General features: G+C 38.1%; 2 protein-coding genes across 6 annotated transcripts; both read left to right on the top strand.

Annotated features, from left to right (window-relative positions):
• The first annotated feature begins 2,292 nt into the window (after window positions 1–2,292).
• clk2b (CDC-like kinase 2b) lies at window positions 2,293–8,463 on the top strand. Of its 4 annotated transcripts, none has more exons than XM_065270557.2 (11): window positions 2,302–2,507; window positions 3,633–3,723; window positions 4,082–4,148; window positions 4,251–4,388; window positions 4,587–4,753; window positions 4,881–4,975; window positions 5,761–5,890; window positions 6,256–6,338; window positions 6,505–6,584; window positions 6,669–6,759; window positions 7,084–8,463. In XM_065270557.2, the coding sequence occupies exons 1-11, from the start codon at window positions 2,439–2,441 to the stop codon at window positions 7,237–7,239; spliced, it is 1,167 nt and encodes a 388-aa protein (XP_065126629.1). In that variant the 5' UTR covers window positions 2,302–2,438; the 3' UTR covers window positions 7,240–8,463. The 4 variants fall into 4 exon arrangements, with proteins under 4 accessions (XP_065126631.1, XP_065126632.1, XP_065126629.1 ...); XM_065270558.1 differs by having other exon boundaries at window positions 2,306–2,507; window positions 4,251–4,367; XM_065270559.2 differs by lacking the exon at window positions 4,881–4,975 and having other exon boundaries at window positions 2,293–2,507; window positions 4,587–4,713.
• A 2,789-nt stretch (window positions 8,464–11,252) lies between these two features.
• Window positions 11,253–14,680, top strand: LOC135752179 (complexin-3-like). Of its 2 annotated transcripts, none has more exons than XM_065270583.2 (5): window positions 11,253–11,755; window positions 11,877–11,927; window positions 12,063–12,292; window positions 12,699–12,786; window positions 13,008–14,680. In XM_065270583.2, exons 3-5 carry the CDS (start codon window positions 12,090–12,092, stop codon window positions 13,224–13,226), a joined length of 510 nt encoding a protein of 169 aa, XP_065126655.1. In that variant the 5' UTR covers window positions 11,253–11,755; window positions 11,877–11,927; window positions 12,063–12,089; the 3' UTR covers window positions 13,227–14,680. The 2 variants fall into 2 exon arrangements, with proteins under 2 accessions (XP_065126655.1, XP_065126654.1); XM_065270582.2 differs by having other exon boundaries at window positions 11,253–11,763.
• Window positions 14,681–14,682: the final 2 nt, after the last annotated feature.

Here is a 14,682-nt window from a genome sequence, read left to right as displayed (position 1 = left end):
ATCTTTATTCATGTAAATTACATTAATTTGTTTAAAACTTCCTTGTGCTGTGTGTTCATATTAGAATGATTTCTGAAGGGTTTTTGATCAAATAATGATGTGTAAGTATCAGGATCCTTCAAAATCTGTATTACCTTGCATGCCTGTCTGCTTTTAAAGGGGCCATGGCAAAAGACTTTTTTAAGATGTCAAATAAATCTTTGGTGTCCCCAGAGCACATATGTGAAGTTTTAGCTCAAAATACCATATAAATAATTTATTATAGCATGTTAAAATTGCCACTTTATAGGTGTGTTAAAAAATGTGCTGTTTTGGGTGTGTCCTTTAAAATGCAAAATGAGCTGAAGAAATTCAAACACTGATCACAATGATGGTGGTTTGTTGCAATTAAAACTCAATTGTGCTTTTCTCTGCACTAAATGGCAGTGGTGTGGTCGGATAGTGCAGATTAAGGGGTGGTATTACAGTTTTTCTGAATTGCTAAAACACATTTTTTGAAACCATCACACATTTTCTCAAAACCTTAAACACAAATCCCAATTTTAAACAAAACTCACAGAACCCCTGACTCTTCTAGCAAAATCAAACAATTGCTTCAAAACCATTTCACTTGTACTCAAAATCAAACTAAGCTTTCAAATCATACACACATAAGTCTATAATATAAAACACTACAAGCATCCATTAGACACTACCTTAAAAAATGGAAAACACAACATCCAGGAGATCTGCTTACAGAAAAATACATGTTTATTGTACATAACAACACACTTGACAAATACTGTTAAAAATCTCTATTACTGTAATCACACAAGTTTAGTTCAGTGAATAGTCAATACTTTACTGTAAGTACTGCAAGTAATATTAACTTTTCAATATTACTGTAAGCAGCACTTGTATTTTGTAAAAAGTCAGCAATCCAACTGCAAATTTTGCCAATTGCATTGTCTCTGGTGTCCTTTTCTTCCTCATACTCTTCATCTGCCTCTCAGACTGTTTCCAATTCACACAATTGGTAAAAAATACCATTAGATAAAAGTGTGTAGAATTTTGAGTTGTTGTGTTTACTCGATGATAACAGTGTTTTAGTTGTGTTCAACTCTTGCCTGCCTGTGTTTAGCATTTATAAAACAAGTGCATTGCAGTGTGAAATGTGTGTTTTAGTGAGAAGTTTGTGTTTAGAATTTTGCAAAAAGAGTGCATGATTTGACAAATGGGTTAAGGCCACTATAAATTTGGTTCAGAGATTGGGGTTTAGTGTTTTAGCAATTCAGAAAAACTGTATTATAATAAGAGCTCCTTATGACATCATAAGGAGAGCCAAATTTCAACGACCTATTTTTTCATGTGCTTGTAGAGAATGGTTTATCAAAACTAAGTTACTGGGTTGATGTTTTTAAAATTTTCTAGGTTGATAGAAGCACTGGGGACCCAATCATAGCACTTAAACATGGAAAAAGTCAGATTTTCATGCCATGGCCCCTTTAATTTATGTTGGTATATGCTATAGTTTATATAAATGTCCCTAAATTTCAAAATATTTCCATTGTGTTTCCAATTTGAAATATTTTTACAATTCCCCGGATTAAGTTCCAATGGAAAGTTTCCACCCCTTTGCAACCCTACTTTTACACACTGACTTTTACTCGACATGTGTAAGCTCATATAAGTAACTGAAGACATCTTAATGTTTTGTCAGAAAGAGTTGACATTAGTTCATCATCACATGCAGATTGATTGCTGAATATCACTTTCATTCATTCATCCACACACTCACAGATTCTCCTGAACTTCTTCTTAGCTGTTACTGCTGTCTGCTGGTTATTATTTGACTTTACAGTTCTGTCACAAACACTCACCATTTACTCTGGGTTAAGGACATACGTGTGTGTGTGTGTGTGTGTGTGTGTGTGTGTGTGTGTGTGTGTGTGTGTGTGTGTGTGTGTGTGTGTGTGTGTGTGTGTGTGTGTGTGTGTGTGTGTGTGTTTGTTTGTTTGTTTTTAGGGTAATGACCTGTGTGTGTGTGTGTGTGTGTGTGTGTGTGTGTGTGTGTGTGTGTGTGTGTTTGTTTGTTTGTTTGTTTGTTTGTTTTTAGGGTAATGACGTGTGTGTGTGTGTGTGTGTGTGTGTTTGTTTGTTTGTTTGTTTTTAGGGTAATGACGTGTGTGTGTGTGTGTGTGTGTGTGTGTGTGTGTGTGTGTGTGTGTGTGTGTGTGTGTGTGTGTGTGTGTGTGTGTGTGTGTGTGTGTGTAATGAAATCTCCGTCTTGGCTCTTCAGACTTTTTGATGGGTGTCTCATTGGTGTTTCAGGACGTTCCCAAGGGGCTCGTGAGGAGGGTTTATAATTAGCTTGCGTCTAATCTCTCTCCCTCTCTCTTTCACACTCACTCACTCACACTTTCTCTCTCTGCTGTTAATGTGAGTGTTTTACTGTAGTAATGATGGGTAAAACTGAGTTACACTCTGTATTTAAGAACATCCTGGATTGTTTCTGCCTCTGTCTGTCTGTAAGTACTTCACTCTGTCTGTCTGTCTGTCTGTCTGTCTGTCTGTCTGTCTGTCTGTCTGTCTCTCTGTCTGTAAGTACTTCACTCTGTCTGTCTGTCTGTCTGTCTGTCTGTCTGTCTGTCTGTCTGTCTGTCTGTCTGTCTGTCTGTCTGTCTGTCTGTCTGTCTGTACTTGTTTTCAGTAATCATTCTGTAACTGTAATAAAGAAACATTAACTTAATGAGATCAAATAAAATAAAAAGCTTTTGAGGGATTTACAGAAGCTTTAGTGAAGAACAGACTAGGTGAGAGCTGGAGATGTTAGTACTAGGACAATTCATTAGTACAGGATAATTCAAAGGACCAGAGTCAATTATTCCGCTTATACCACGGTTACCACAAAGATTGCTCTGGTGTCTATTTTTAAGACATTTGACAAGTTTGGTGTGCGGTTATCAAAAAATAATGCATACCCATGGAACATTTATCAACCAATCAGAATAAAGCATTCAACAGACACGTGAAATAAATTTATTTACTAAATGTCCTAAAGACAGCTACAGAGTCAACAGTTTGTGTCATAACCGTCAAATCATTCCACAGTTGTTTCTATGCATTGCTCCATAATAGACGGATGGTTAGATGAAGAATGATGTATGGATGAATGTGTTGATATCTATCTATTATAGGCAGATATAGAAACAATAGACAGAATTTGATTTGAATTATTTGTTTAAACTAAATTTTCTAATAGGTGTTACAACAAACCCTCTGTTTGTTACAATGAAGCCCACCTATGGGGTAAGGCTTGCACTCCTGTCACTTTCTGTGTAATTGTATGATAACGGTAGGACCCACAAACAAACTTTAAGTGTTCATTTGTAGCAGAGATGTGTGTAATGATTGTGTAAAAATAATGATTCATCTAACTTAAATATTTTTTGAATGATAGAGACAAAGTCAAAAGTGTTAGTTTGTGTATCGCTCTCCCCTACAGTTTGTGAAGTGTAAAGTAGAATAATTACAAAGAGAGGGAATTTACTCAACTCTTGGTCACTGAGTTTTAGATGTTTCCAGAATGTGTACTTTTATGATAAGTGGGGATTTGTCTAATTCTCTCTCTCTCTGTGTGTTTGCCTGGTTAGAGATGTAACGGTCGTGTGAGGTCGTGGACTGTTAAAGACGATGAGGAGAGTCATCTGATCTATCGGCCGGGTGATGTGCTGCTGGACAGATGTGTGTGTCTCTCTACAGTACATACTGTACTACACAATATGCATACTACACAATATGCATACTACACAATATGCATACTACACAATATACATACTACACACTGTACATACTACACACTGTACATACTACACACTGTACATACTACACAATATACATACTACACAATATACATACTACGCAATAAACATACTACACAATATACATACAATGTACATACTACACAATGTACATACTACACACCATACATACTACACACTATACATACTACACACTATACTGTACTACACACTATGCGTAAAACACTTCTTCACCCTGCAGAGATTCAGCATGCTTTCTCTATTTGTGTTTTTGTGTTCAGATGAGATTTTGGAAACACTTGGAGAGGGAACGTTTGGGAAAGTGGTGGAGTGTATAGACCATCAGAGGTTAATCTAACACACAGACACATGCTTTTATTTGTATTCGTATGTTTATTTGTGATGGTCTCACTCAGGTGTTTGTTTGTGTTCTTATGCCGCGTGTTTTAGGGGAGGATCTCACATCGCTCTGAAGATCATTAAGAATGTGGAGAAATACAGAGAAGCTGCTCGTCTGGAGATCAATGTTCTGGAGAACATCAAACAGAAAGATCCCGATCATAAGACATATGTGTCAGTGTTAGTGAAGTATGTTTTTATATTATTATGACTAGTGCGCTTCAGATTTACGTCCTGACACATTGACATGTCTGTTATGTCTTATTTTCCATTGAAATACATAAGTGATCCTGTAGTTTTTTTTCTAGAATATATTCATGAGTCCTATAGTCATCACAGCATGCTCAAGATCATTGTTGTATGTTTGTGTGTCTGTTTGTCTGTCAGTTTGTGTGTGCAGATGTTCGACTGGTTCGACTATCACGGCCACACGTGCATCAGTTTTGAGTTGCTGGCCGTCAGCACGTTTGACTTCATGAAGCAGAATCATTACGAGCCGTACACCATCAGTCAGGTCAGACACATGGCCTATCAGATCTGCCTCGCCGTCAACTGTGAGCACACGTGTGTCTTTACTGCAGCGTCGCATGATTTCATCAATACTGTGTCTGTCTTCCCCCTGTGCTGTGATCACCTGTGGCGTGATGTCGTGATTATCTTTTGGTTGTTTTGGTTTTTTAGTTCTTCACAACAACCAGCTGACGCACACGGACCTCAAACCTGAGAACATCTTGTTTGTGGATCCTGAATACACGGTCACATATAACTTAAAGAAGGTCAGATGATTGCAGTTTATTGGTCAGCTGCCTACCTGGTCATTGCTGTTGAACAAATAGTTTAGACTTTCTTTCAGAAAAACACATTTGGAGTTATATTAAATCATATCCTGACTCTTCCCAGCTGTCTAATGCCATTAAATACTGGCTGTTGTTTGAATGTAAACATATCTGGATCAAAAATGGCAGCATGCCGGCTTCACTGTGGTTTGTTGGTTGTCGTGTCTCTTGTGATTAGTCGTCATATGTGTCGTGATGACACGCGCAGTCAGTCACAAGAACCAGTGAGCATCTTACAAACCAACATGATGCCGGTGTGCCGCCATTTTACATCTAGGTGCATTTATGTTGAAACGTGATGTATTGATACCTAAATACAGGAATTCTTTCCTCTCATTTCGCTTCATAAGACATCTTTAATAATAAATCACAAGAGTCAAAATATCTTTTCTGGGGATGGATGGACTTTGATTATTTTTATATATTATTTAATATAACGTGTCCTGCCAAAGAAAGGAAGTCATCTACACCTATAGGATGGCATTTTGGCCTAATTTTCACTTTTGGGTAAACTATTTTTATATCAATAAGCATTTAGACGTTTTGCCAACTACTTCAAACGCATCTGTAATGTTGCAGTCATGTTGTCACATCCATGTGTTTGTGAGCAGTGTAGTCAATCCGTCTGAAGTGTTTGACTTAACATAATATTGTGCTCATAGTTACCCACAACAATATTAGCGCATGAGAAACTAGTTTGTGTGTCGGGTGTGTATATGTTTCAGAAGAGAGATGAGCGATGTGTCAGGAACACTGATGTGAGGGTGGTGGACTTTGGCAGTGCCACGTTTGACCACGAGCATCACAGCACTGTTGTTTCCACCCGACATTACAGAGCACCAGAGGTCATTCTGGGTAAGAGAAGATCTCTGTGGTTGTATACAGGTTTAGTTCATATCTATACTACACAAATATAATATACTCAATGTGTGCATACTGGAAATCTGGCTGCATATTGAAGAAAAATGAAGTGTGTAACTTGGCTAAAAATGCGATATGTGATATTATAATGCTTTAATTTTGTAATATCAAAATATTTCCTTTCTTAAAAAATTTCCAAAAATGTATAAGCAACTATTCACATTTATTTTGGGAAAAACTAAGCTCTGTGTGTGTGTGTGTGTGTGTGTGTGTGTGTGTGTGTGTGTGTGTGTGTGTGTGTGTGTGTGTGTGTGTCTGTGTGTCTGTGTGTCTGTGTGTCTGTCTGTGTGTGTGTGTAGAGCTGGGCTGGAGTCAGCCGTGTGATGTCTGGAGTATCGGCTGTATTCTGTTTGAATACTACAGTGGATATCCACTCTTTCAGGTGTGTCTCTTATACAGATCTATATGTTCTGTACTCCTGTCACTGTCATGATGATGATGATGATGATGATGATGATGATGATGATGAAGATGATGTGACTGTGTCTCTTGCAGGACAACTGTTAGCTGCATAACGTCTGTAGATAATGATTCATGTGTTTGTTTAGACTCATGATAACAGAGAGCATCTGGCAATGATGGAGAGAGTACACGGACCAATTCCTTCTAGAATGATTCAGAAAACAAGGTCAGTAAACACTCTGAAGATTGATTGATTGATTGATTGATTGATTGATGTCAGTGTAAGTTTAATATTGACCTTTGACCTCAGGAAGCAGAAATACTTTAATAGAGGTCGATTACACTGGAGTGATGATACATCAGCTGCACGTTATGTGAGAGAAAACTGCAGACCCCTCAGAGTGAGTACACACACACACACACACACACACACACACACACACACACACACACACACACACACACACACACACACACACACACACACACACACACACACACACACACACACACACACACACGAAACAGCAGAGCAAAGAGTCTGTCTCACTTCTGTGTCTTTCTTTCTGTCTCTGTGTGTGTGTGTGTGTGTGTGTGTGTGTGTGTGTGTGTGTGTGTGTGTGTGTGTGTGTGTGTGTGTGTGTGTGTGTGTGTGTGTGTGTGTGTGTGTGTGTGTGTGTGTGTGTGTGTGTGTGTGTGTGTGTGTGTGTGTGTGCGTTTGTCAGAGGTGTGTGTTGTGTGATTCAGAAGATCATCATCAGTTCTTTGATTTATTGGAGGGTTTATTTGAATATGAACCGGAGCGTCGTCTGTCTCTCTCTGCTGCACTCCATCATAAGTTCTTCAGACCCTTCAGCAGTTACAGATACATGAGCTGTTGACCTCTGAACTCAAGCATCTGAACTGAACCTCATAAATGTCTGACAATCAGTCAAAGATGGAGGTGAAGTAATGAAGATTGGATTCTCTGATGATTGTTGAATTCAACTGGCTTTTTTTATTTTGACCAACAGCTTCACAGCGTCACGTGGTGCAGTTTTAGCAAAGTTGTGAAAATGTTTAGCACACTTAGGGTCAGATTAACTAACAGCTTGCGTCAGTGTAAAGCATCATTTTGTCGTTAAATAACAACTGTCAGGATTTACTAAAGTGGATTATTAGCGCTGTAAAGGTGTGATGTAGTTATTTTTGCGACTGATCTTATTGCTTATGCATTTCTACAAGTTTCCCTTTCAGACGCAAAATTTATGGGAGGAGATTATTTACACAACACAATTTATAATGTTTGCGCGTGTCATATTACTGTATTTGCGCCATTATTTAATGCCGTCTTAAATCATTTTGTGCTTGAAATGTCTGCAATTGTTGCTGATAGCAGAGGCCAGCGTTGATGCCAGTGTTTATAGGTCAAACCGATATCTGATAATGGGAAAATGCTTAAATATCAGGGAAAATATCTGGAAACAGATATACTGGTCGATCTCTAGTATGAGTTTATTTGTAATGCGAGAGGAATATATTATTCAAAAATTATGCTTGCCAAGTGATGTTATTTTTTATTTGCTAGAGGAAATAAAAGAGGAGAAGTCACACAATAACAGGTGTTTCAAAACTTCTCCTAAACCTTCATCTTTTTGTCCTCCAGTTCTTTTCAGTGTCTCTAGTCTTGGCTTTGTTGGCTGTGATGTCTGTGGTGCTGAGCTCAAGCTCATCAGGTGTTAGTAGATCACCTGCACCTCATCAGCTTAGCTTATTTGTAACCCTGAACTAATTTGCGCTGCTCTTAGTAGATTGTCTTGGTCATAATGAAAATCAGCTGTTGCACCTGCGTTATTTAGTTTGCACTTTTTTACTAAATAACCGGCAGATATTACCACTTGCATCAGTGCTTTTTTGGAATAGCGCTCTTGTGCTAATTTGCGTTTAGTAAATCTGGCCCTAGGTGTTTTAACCCAGCAGAACTCTGTTTATTTTATTTTGTTTATTTGTATATTTTGGTTGTTTCTACAATTTTAAATATGGCACATGTTTATGAGTTTTGTTTGAAATGAATATAGTTGTAACTACTGTAAATGTTTTGTAAAATAAAATATGCTTTATATCACGTACTGAAAAATGAATATCTGTGTGTGTGTGTAACAGGAGTACTTTGTAAGGTTACTGTTTATAACTCTGCACAATAACACTCCACACAAATTGTAGACCTACAACACTCACCTCCAGGTTAGTGCCATCAGATTGTGTGTGTGTGTGTGAGGGGGGGTGATCATTTGATTAGGTAAAACTTATCTTTGAGGGTTATAACAGCATATATATTAAAGTTTTACCTGTGACAGTAATTTCTTTGTTTAAAACAGCTTGATTTTATCTCCACACCCTTGCCTCGGTATACATGGATCTATGAATATGCAAATTAGTCCTGCCTCCACTTATTTGCACCACCTCACAAATAGATATATATGTAAATAGATGCTACAGCAGTTTCAGACACATAACTGCTAAGTTCGCTGCAGATACTCACCAGACAAAGAAATACAAAAATGTGTTGCCAAAACTTACAACACAAACAAATATAGAAACAAAAGTGTTGCAGGGGGGTCACAAAAAGTCATGCATTAGTGTGAAATTTATTAAAAAAAACTGAAGAAAAACTAATTAAATTAATTTTAAACTCTGTGTATGTTTTGATCATCGTTCTGAATCTGATCTTTAACAAAATACCTTTAAAAAAATGAATTTATTTTCAGCTTTTTGCTCAAAGTTTTCTATTTATATATTATAATTTGTACATATATTTGTATTTTTGTATATTTATAGAAGAACATTTTCCTGGAAAGCATTTTATGAAACTTTTGTGAAAATCACAAAAAATGCTGGCTGGCAACTTAAAAAAAGGCTGAGTATACAATATATCAAATGAAAGAACAGACCCCAAAAAACTGTTTCCTCCTACATTCATTTGGTCTCTTTTTATCACCTATCAAATATGGCTTTTTTCTCTTTTTAAGCAAAAACCTGAAATATTTGCGTTTTTGTGAAGGAATTTTGATAGAGATCAAATTCAGAGCGATCCTCAAAACATACAAAGAGTTTGAACTGTTTGCCATAAGGGAATACTTCCAGGTTTTATAGGTTGGGTAAGAGTTCAGATTGAAAAACTCGTCATCGGCAAGGAAGCGTTTTCTCTTAATTGAAGAGTTAACTTCCAATAAGGGGTAAAGAGTTAAAGACTGTCTAACCCTTTCTGGAATGCAATGCTCGGTTAACTGAAATAAATCAGTCTTGATGAAGAATGCAGCATGCAAATGCGACCTCCGGAGGATGCAGCCTTCCATTTGAAAAATGGCTGTTTTCAGTTCTCTTATCATTCATCCGTGGAGTTTGCTTAAGGGTGCAGTGTGTAATTTTTAGAAGGATCTCTTGACAGAAATGCTAAATAATATACAAAACTATATTATCAGGGGTGTATAAAGACCTTTTTATAATGACCCGTTATGTTTTTATTACCTTAGAATGAGACGTTTTTATCTACATACACAGAGGGTCCCCTTACGTGGAATGCTATTTTGTGCCACCATGTTTCTACAGACGCCCTTAATGGACAAACTTTTTTTACTAAGTTGTCTCCTTCAATTACATGTTTTTCCAATGGCGGCTACCGTAGCTTCTCTATGCGTTTCAAAATAAGGGGTGAGCAGTGGACTGAGCCGTTGGTTGCAATTCGCAACCTCACCACTGGATGCTGCTAAAATTTACACACTGCACCTTTAAAGCTAAAACGTTTTATCTATACGTAAACTCCACAGAAGAATGATAAGTAAACTGAGGTTGTTTCTCAATCGGAAGGCTGCAGCCTCCAGATGTCGCATTTGTAGGCTGCATATGTGACCCGTCACGGAAACCAGTGACGCAAGTCGGCAGCACAAGTTTCGAGAAAATGAGAAACAACGTTTTTTTTCAAAATTTGTGATTTTCGTTTCATTGCAGAATCTGTTAGTTGAGATCACGAATAAGCCTCTCCATGTTTGAGATAGCAGTTTTTGTATATTTAAAAGCGTACATTTTGCGGTTGAAATTGGCTTGTTTTTCCGGAGATTCTAGCGTGCAGCGGGGGGCGTCATTGTCTTTGTGTATATTTACATACTGTATAAGCTTGTGTTTTCGCCTCCGCCCCCACAGGGAACAGCATGACTCCTGAATAAGTATAGTTCGCCCAAAACTGAAAATAATGTAATTAATGACTTATGTCGTTCTAAACTCGGAAGACCTCCGTTCATCTTCGGAAAACAGTTTAAGATGTTTTAACGTTAGATTTATTCCAAGCGCTTTCTGTCCCCTTCATTAAAAATCTATGTACGGTATCCATGTCCAGAAAGGTAATAAAAACATCATCAAAGTAGTCCATGTGACATCAGTGGGTCAGTAAGATTGTGGTGAAGCATCGAAAATACAGTTTGGTCCAAAAATAGCAAGAATTAAGACTTCATTCAGCATTGTCTTATTTTCCGGCTCGAGCGTGAAGTCACGTGACTGTAGTGACGCGGCTGCCCTGTTCCTCAGACATGTTTGCCAAGTTTTTTTTTTTCAAACTTATAGCGTGCGTCTCCCCAGACTGTAAAGCTCGGGTGCACAAAACAAAATAAAAATAAAAGAAGCTTAAAAAATAAAAGAAGGTTTGGCCTTTAGTTTAATCCCATTAAAGTCTTTGAGCTGGTTTGTGAATTGAGGGAAAATAATTCTCTAATTTGTGTATAATGATGCTCTCTCTCTCTCTCTCTCTCTCTCTCTCTCTCTCTCTCTCTCTCTCTCTCTCTCTCTCTCTCTCTCTCTCTTTGTCTGTCTGTCTGTCTGTCTGTTACTGTCTGTGTCTTCACATGTGGTCAGTGATCTTCTCTCAATCCTTTAAGCTGCTCAGATGTTCACACACAGTTAGTATGTAGACACACAGCAGACTGAGACACTGCTGGCTGGCTGTGTTGTGTAGATTTGTGTGTTTAATTAATTGTGTCCTCTCCTGTCAGTTGATGAAGGACACATCAGGGTCACTGATAACAGTTCCTCTTCTCTCTCTCTGTTCTCTCATTCATTCATTCAACTCTTCTTCATTATGGAAACTGAACTGTCACGCTCACATCACACACAATAGTAGACAATTGTGTGTGTGTCAGGTTGCACGTGCATCTGCTCCTGTGAACACTAATCAGATTCCCTGTCATTAAAGTCTTGAGTGTAATAATCTGGATCCTCACAAACGTGACAAACCTGAGATCTGCACAGATAAACCAGAGGACGACAGAGTCAAAGGATCTGATGTAGATTCAGAGGAAAACTGGAAGATTAGAGGAACATTACTGGACAGGAACACAAGGATCCACCTGTCTTTCTCTCGGAATGCAGGTAGACAGGTGTGTGTCTGTGTGTGTTTTACCATAGCGGCTGTATTGATTAGCGACAACAACTAACTGTTTAAAAATGAATCCTTAGTTGTGTGTGTGTGTGTGTGTCCTTGCCCTTGTAGATTTTAAGCTGTGAGTCACTCAATCTTTCTGCTCTGTATCTGTAAAATCAGGTCAGTGTTTCTCCTAGAGTACATACACACACACACACACACACACACACACACACACACACACACACACACACACACACACACACACACACACACACATCCTCAAGCTAACATAAGAATGATGTGTTCACACAGGTTTCACACTGACACACATCCGATCTTATGATGGAGTCTGGACTGAAGAAATCTCTGCTGGCTCCCATTAAAACTCTCACATACTGTGTAACCGGAGAAAAGACACAACCCAACTGGACCAAGCAGAAGTCCAAACCAGGGTCAAAGGTCAGGAGCGCCACACATCGTCTAGCTGGAACAAAGGACGCACATCTGCTGAGATCTTATCAGGCCGAACTGGAGAGAGAGAGGTGAGATTTTCATGTCATCATGTTGAAATGTTTTTCTCTTCCTGATGTTTATCTGTCAAAATGTCACAAATCAAGAAAGCAATGCAATAAAAGTAAATGAAAGATGACATTTTTGAGGGCATTGCTCAAACGACTCTGACTTTGTTAATTGACGTTGTCTCATCTCCACCATAATGTGATTAATCTGAAAACTGTTAATGCAGAACATTTTTAATCCAATACTTAAATGTGTTGTTTTAGCTTTGACCGGTGGCTCTCTCATATAATAATCTTACTGCATTTCTTCAACAAAATATTTCTTATTAAAGACCAAGGACACAAAGCAACATTTGAGCTGTCTGTTAGGTTTAAAACAATAAGAAAAGTGTTGTGTTTGGGATGTTAAAGTTTCCTATGACATCTTCAGAAAGCTGCGGGACGCAGTCAATGCTCAGAAGAATGCAGAGCGAGCTGCGATGAGGACACACTTCAGGAGAAAATATCATCTGAGCGAGGTCACACACATCACTTTATCTCTCTGATGATTGCTCAAATCTCTCTTTCTGCTTTCTCTTAAGTTTATACAATGTTACAAACACTTTTTGGCACAAGTGTTAATGTCACATAAACTAAATTTGGGAACCTCAAAGAAACTTGAATATTTTTGGTTGAGTCAGTTTGAATGAAGAGTGTTTGGATGTGATGATGATGATAAATCATTTGTGTTTCTCTTCAGAATGTCAAGGACAGCGAGCACTTGAGATCTGTCAGAGGTAAAGCGTCTCTCCCACGAGATCTGGCCAAGATGATTTATCCTGAAACTCCTGCTAAAGACGGCGACTTTGGTCTGCTCAGCACATTTCAAAGTCTCGGTTTCAGCCGGGGGATTTTCACCGGCAACAAACAAACCCAAACACCTGTGACAGTAAACACAGAGTCGTGTAAACTCATGTGAACTCATGAGGAGGGACTAAATGACTCCATCACTCTTTCTTATTGTTTTAGAAATGCACAAATGTTACACAATGACACTTAAATATGCAATGTTTTACACCAACACTTATTATAATTAACACTGATATCAGGAACCTTTCTTCACAGATCATCTTATGTGTCTGTCTGTCTGTCTCAGTCTCTCACTTAAAGTTTAATGACCATTATTGGTGTGACTGTTTAGTATCACATCATTGCCAAAGCCTGTCTCTCTCTCTCTGACTCTTTATATGTCTGTCTGTCTCTCTCTCTCCCTGACTCTTTATATGTCTGTTTGTGTCTCTCAATCTCTGTATGTCTGTCTCTCTCACTCTTTATATGTCTGTCTGTCTTGCTCACTCTATATACCTGTCTAAGGCCCTGTTTACACCTGGTATTAAGATGCGATTAGATTTTTTGTCAATCGGATCACAAGTAGACGAGAGATACACATGTCCATTCACACCTGGTGTTTTAATCCATTTCTTTTGTCCACTTTAAATCGCTTCTGTCCTGATTATTTTGAAGGGATGGTCTGTGGGCGAATCATTAAAACACGAGCGGGAGAAATGACGGGTTTATATTGACGTGTCAGAGTCCAAGTTGTATATTTATTTATAAATCTAGTTATAGTAAATATTTATATAAGTAGATATTTCAGAACAATTGATGAAATAAGCTTGTGCTTATAAAAAAAATCAAAGAGCACATTTGAGAACATCAGCGTCTACACCACAAAAGCAATCCAGCATTTTTGACTACCTCTGAATGTGGATGAAAGCAGACAAGCTCAAAACATTTCCAACCCCATTTACACCTGTGTCGTCCAATCCCATCTTAATCCCAGGTGTATATATGCAACGTGATCTCACAAAGTTCAGTGGGATAGTCACAGAATTTTTGGCTAATTTTTCTGTGGCATTCTCACGGATTGGTTACTCAACTGCTTTTTACTATTTTTAAACCATTTTCGCTTCGGTTTAGGGTTAGATTTGGTGTTTTCTTTATTATGTCACTTAAACTATTGGTTTATACTGTTTTTTTCTGATTTATTCTTTTATATTTTCTAAACTTTAAACAATTGTCGCCTGGCATTGGGGTTAGAGTTGGGTTTGGGCAAGGATGTCATTTTATGTAAATCTAACCCTAAACCGAAGTGACAATGGTAAGAAAATAGGACAAAACAGTTGAGGAACCAATCCGTGAGAATGCCACGGAAAAATTTGCAAAAAATTCTGTGACTATCCCACGGAAATTCGTGAGATCAGGCTATATATGGCCTGACTATCCGTCTGTCGCTCTTAGTATGTCTCTGTCTGTCTGTCTGTCTGTCTGTCTGTCTGTCTGTCTGTCTCTCACTCCATTTATCTCCCTTGCTCTCTTTTCAAATGTAATGAGAGATTTTGTAGATGTGATATTAAAGTCAGCCAGTGAACATT

Source organism: Paramisgurnus dabryanus, chromosome 13, assembly GCF_030506205.2.
Source record: "Paramisgurnus dabryanus chromosome 13, PD_genome_1.1, whole genome shotgun sequence".
In the NCBI taxonomy this organism is placed as follows: Eukaryota; Metazoa; Chordata; class Actinopteri; order Cypriniformes; family Cobitidae; genus Paramisgurnus; species Paramisgurnus dabryanus.
This window is presented reverse-complemented; position numbering and strand designations above follow the sequence as displayed.